The following is a 5,000-nucleotide window of genomic DNA, read 5'->3' as shown; positions in this document are numbered from 1 at the left end:
AGAGAGAGAGAGAGAGAGTCCTCACAGACATCAGATCCTCCCCTGCGTTCGGTCATCCACTGTCCGGACGTCCAGAACCTCTTCTCATCACGTGTGGTCAGACGCTTGAACTCTTCTCTGACCGGCACTCCTAAAGACTGCACACACACACACACACACACACACACACACACACCAGTGAGGCACACAGACCTGTGCTTCTCATTCCACTGACGTCCATTCATATGTATGTGAACACAGGACACACAAGCTCATGCTAATCCTTTGAGCTTCAAAGTTCAAGTTTGATGAACTCTGACTGTCATGTGAAGATCGATGAGGTACTGCGTGACCCGAATGTCAGCGTGAACATCCTCATTTGTAAAAACAGAATAAAGTATTTTTTTCAGACTGTAATAAGGCAGTAAGCTTTCTGTCAGGGTTAGCAGGGCCCTATGAAATCTGCAATTCCGTTTTTGTTTTTGTTTTTTCATTCTAATTTTTCTGAATTCCATTCCGGTTTAAATTTTTCTAGACTCTATTATAACGGTTAAATTAAAAATTAATTAATTATATTGAGACGGAAGACGGTGAAATCAGTATATCTATAGCTTCAGTATGTATGCAATAAACCATTAAATCATACAGAGACAAAGGACATGCAGAAATCATATTTAAATAGTATTTTTTACTCTGGCTTAATATTCAGAGACCTTCGTCCATATCGCCTATTGATTTAAGTTTAATCAAAAGTGTACTTTTGATTCATTCATCAAAAATTTAGCAAATTCCGTGACATCCCGCATTATACAGTAAATTCTGTTTTTATAACTGGATTCCGTGATTGCGTCTGTGTTTTCCAGATCACAGAAATCATAGGGCCCTAGTATAGTTTGATGGGATGAGTGAGTGCTTCACCTCGATGACTTTAGCAGCTCCGTCCGTCATGGCCAGCGGGCAGGTGTAGAGTCCAGCGGACGGCGCGAACAGGTAGATCTTGCTCATCTGATACACTCGACTGCACACACACACACACACACACACACACACACACGTGAAGCTGCTGCTTATATCTAATGAAACTATCTGATGAAACGATAGCACCACAAATGGCAGCCACGACGCTGAGCTCCGTAATTCTTCTGATGTTTTTGTTTGTTTGTTCTGTGTTTTGTTATTCTTCTTCTGTAAGTTTTAGCAGCAACAAACTCCTTAACATTAATCAACACATCCCAGACAATATTTCTCTGGTTTTAGATTATTCGGACGTTGTGTTGGTCATTCCAGTCGGAGGTACAGCGGTGTTGTTCAAACGCGTGTACAGACGCAGAAGAGGGAACCGCGCCCCGGTGAAGCTCCACGCGGCTTGCGGACTGTGCTCCCAAGCGTTCATCTTGCGAATGTCTGTTCCCTTCCTAACAAAACTAATGAACTTCTTCTCCTCATCTGCACCAACAAGGACTTTTCAAACTCTGCTGCACTGTGCTTCACTGAAACCTGGACAACACGCTCCTTCTGCCGGGCTACCAGCTGTTCAGAGCGGATCGCACCGCGGAGCTAACGGGGAAAACAACGCTGAAAAAGATGAGAACTCCTACTGTACATATCACTCTGTCCCACAGGCAGCCTCGTGGCTCTCTGAACACTGTTTGGTTCATATTTCAGCTAAACCTGTTTTAAGGACTGGATTTAAAGCTTGTTTTGACCGCACTGATTGAGTGTTTCTGAAGCTGCTGCCACCGATCTGGACGAGCTCACAGAGACTGTAACATCTTATATCAGTTTCTGTGAAGATATGTGCATCCCTACCAGGACATTCTTATCATTTAATAATGATAAACCGTGGTTTACTGGGAAACTCAAACAGCTTCGTCACACCAAAGAGGATGCTTACCCCATCTTCACACAGATCTTCAACAGATCTCTGGAGCTGTGTGAAGTTCCCTGCTGCTTCAAACGCTCCACCATCATCCTGGTCCACAAAAAACCCAAAATCACTGGACTTAACGACTACAGACCTGTCGCTCTCACGTCTGTGGTCATGAGGTCACTTGAGAGACTGGTCCTGGCCTACCTGAAGGACATCACTGGACCCTTGCTGGATCCTCTTCAGTTTGCCTACAGAGCAAACAGGTCAACATGGGATTGCATTACATCCTGCAACACCTTGACAGACCTGGGAATTACACAAGGATCCTATTTGTGGACTTCAGTTCGGCCTTTAATACCATCATGCCTGACCTTCTCTCTGAGGAACTCACACAGCTCTCCGTGCCCACCTCCGTCCGTCAGTGGATCATCAGTTTCCTGACAGACAGGCAGCAGCTAGTGAGGCTGAGCAAACTCACACCCAGGACTATCACCATCAGCAGTGGTGTCCCTCAGGGATGTGTTCTCTCCCCACTGCTCTTCTCTCTCTACACGAATGACTGCACCTCAAAGGACCCCTCTGTCAAGCTCCTGAAGTTCACAGACGACACCACAGTCATCGACCTCATCAAGGACGGAGACAAATCTGTTCTTGAAGTGTGACACTCACACAGACTCCATTGTGAAAAAGGCCCAGCAGAGTTTGTACTTGCTTTGCCAGCTGAGGAAGTTTAACCTGCCACAGGAGCTGCTGAAACAGTTCTACTCCGCCATCATTGAGTCTGTCCTGTGTTCATCCATAACTGTCTGGTTTGGTTCAGCTACCAAATCAGACATCAAGAGACTACACCGGAGAGTCGGGACTGTTGAGAGGATCATCGGTGCCCCTCTGCCCAGCCTCCAATCTCCAGAGTGACAAAATCACTTCGGACCCCTCACACCCAGCCCACTCTCTCTGAACTGTTTTCTTCTGGCCGGCGCTACAGAGCACTGACCACCAGAACAGCTGGACACAAGAACAGTTTTACCCGCAGGCTATATTCAGCCTGAACAGTTAAAACATTCATTACTATACACTGGTCATCATAACAGACATATTTATAGAATCCGAAACTTGTACATTTGTAAACTGCACACTTGTAAATAACATACCTGTACATTCATTTAAACATTTAAAAACAATTTCCTATACTTCTATTTCTGTACATGGTGCATTGTTTAATTCTATTTTTCTTATATTAGTGTTATATTTAATCTCTGCTGTGTTATTCCTATATATGGAGGAATGATAAAATTCCTGGTGTGTGTAAAGCTCTTTCTGACTTCTGTGATCCTGACTGATTCTGGTGTGTGTGTGTGAGTGTGTGTGAGAGAGTGTGTGTGTGAGAGAGAGAGTGAGTGTGTGTGTGTGTGTGTGTGTGAGAGAGAGTGAGTGTGTGTGAGTGAGAGTGTGTGTGAGAGTGAGTGTGTGTGTGTGAGAGTGAGTGTGTGTGTGTGTGTGAGAGTGTGTGTGTGTGTGTGTGTGAGTGTGAGTGAGAGTGTGTGTTCTGACCTCCACTCTCCGTAGGTGCGCTCGTAGCCCGCTGCCACCAGGCCCTCCTGTGCAGAGATGTGTTTGAGGCGTGTCCAGGCGTCGCAGGTGAGGATGCGGTCCACGCGGCGGCCCCAGGCATCATAGCGCTGCAGCACAGGAGGAGTCAGCTCACACTGACGACCCAGAGCCTCGATCTCAGAGACCAGCCGCTCGCCGAAGAGCAGGAGATCCTGCTGCACCTGCTGCACACACACACACACACCATCAGCGCACACTCCTGCTCACAGCTCACCTGCTCACACACACCTGGGAGACGTACCTGCTCAGGTAGGTGGCGCTGCAGGTAGGCCTGGAGCAGTGCATCCTGGGTAAAGGAGTTTGTGAGCAGCGGTCGCTCCTGGAAGAAGGTCCCGATGGCGGAGCGGGAGAACGGCACAGGTGTGTGTGTGTGTGAGTGTGTGTGTGAGTCCGGCTCTCTGACGGAGACACTGCTGTGAGACACACTCCTACTGAGCATGAGCAGAGACAAGCGCTGACCCCGGCAACACACCTGCACTGCCATCACTGTCAACACACACACACACACACACACACACACACACACACAGCTGTCTGTTAGCAAAGGTTACCCAGCTGTCCTGCAGGTCAAAGGTTATTATTCCTCTGCAGAGAAATCCTCTCGCATTAATCATCTGCTCATCTGTGAACTCTCACCTACTAACATTCACCGGCTTCAGTCCTCTCTCCCAACCTTTATACGAACATATTTTAAGGAAAATAACCATAAAACACAGCAAACGTACACAAACAAATCACAAAAAACTTTACACAAGCGCAGACAACTCTCAAACAGAAACTAAACGTGCACTAAATTCATAGACGTGCGCTATATCTCCGCTTATTCGAGCTGTATTCGCGCACAGTTTAGCTGTGTTTGACTCTTTTTTTAGCATATTTGAGCAACTCACCGGTAATGTGTGTTCGGCGTCTCAAGACAGCACAAACAAACCGAAACACGACTGACTCGGATCCGATTCATTCAGAGAGTCGACTCTTTCGAAGTGAACGCAGCCACGAGTCCGGCGCACGCGCTGTTCATCTGCTGTGAGTGACGCCAGAGTCAGACTGCAATCATCCCGCTTCAGTTCTTCCTCTAAAGTGTGTGTCTGAATGCTGTTATGTGCAGCGTCAGTCCAGATTTACTCGATCAAACATCACAGAGCCGCCACTCAGATCATTAATGATGTATGCGATCTACAGAGTAAATGAGATGCGGAAGATCTAGTAACAGTCGCCTGATTTTAATGGCACTACAGAACCATCAGAACATTGTTATATTTCTAAAAGAAAAAGCATGAAACAGCCTAAATTGTTCCTGCTATGAAGCATGTAAAGAAAGGATAAATAAAGGAGACGGCGCGTCATGAAACGTCACAATGCATTTAATGCAGCTTCATGCAGCGTCAAGCGAGCACATGCTAGATATTAAACCAGAGCAGAGCAGAAAGCACATTAAACTCTTACATATCATTTCACCATAAAAATAGCATTAAGATTTATGCATATACTTGATAAAATCTTTTAAAATGGAGGTTGATGCTGAAATAAAACTGGAGGT

The 5,000-nt window shown here is 46.1% G+C and overlaps 1 protein-coding gene across 3 annotated transcripts in view; it reads right to left on the bottom strand.

The window, feature by feature from the left end:
• LOC109067874 (acyl-CoA dehydrogenase family member 11-like) overlaps positions 1–4,500 on the bottom strand; it is a 15,873-nt gene extending 11,373 nt beyond the window's left edge. Inside the window, exons 1-6 of one of the 3 annotated variants that reach the window (XM_042717197.1) lie at positions 4,351–4,478; positions 4,097–4,133; positions 3,702–3,946; positions 3,401–3,621; positions 898–997; positions 26–137 (exon numbers count right to left, since the gene is read on the bottom strand). In XM_042717197.1, coding sequence (XP_042573131.1) covers positions 26–137; positions 898–997; positions 3,401–3,621; positions 3,702–3,946; positions 4,097–4,106 — 688 coding nt within the window. In that variant the 5' untranslated portion in view covers positions 4,107–4,133; positions 4,351–4,478. Of the gene's footprint in view, positions 1–25; positions 138–897; positions 998–3,400; positions 3,625–3,701; positions 3,947–4,096; positions 4,134–4,350 lie in introns of all 3 variants that reach the window. The other 2 variants (XM_042717196.1, XM_042717198.1) reach the window with 2 other exon arrangements.
• Between the last annotated feature and the right edge of the window lie 500 nt (positions 4,501–5,000).

The sequence above is a fragment of the Cyprinus carpio genome, chromosome B1 (assembly GCF_018340385.1).
Source record: "Cyprinus carpio isolate SPL01 chromosome B1, ASM1834038v1, whole genome shotgun sequence".
Classification (NCBI taxonomy): Eukaryota; Metazoa; Chordata; class Actinopteri; order Cypriniformes; family Cyprinidae; genus Cyprinus; species Cyprinus carpio.
Note: the sequence above shows the minus strand (reverse complement) of the source record. Positions and strands in the feature narration are given on the sequence as shown.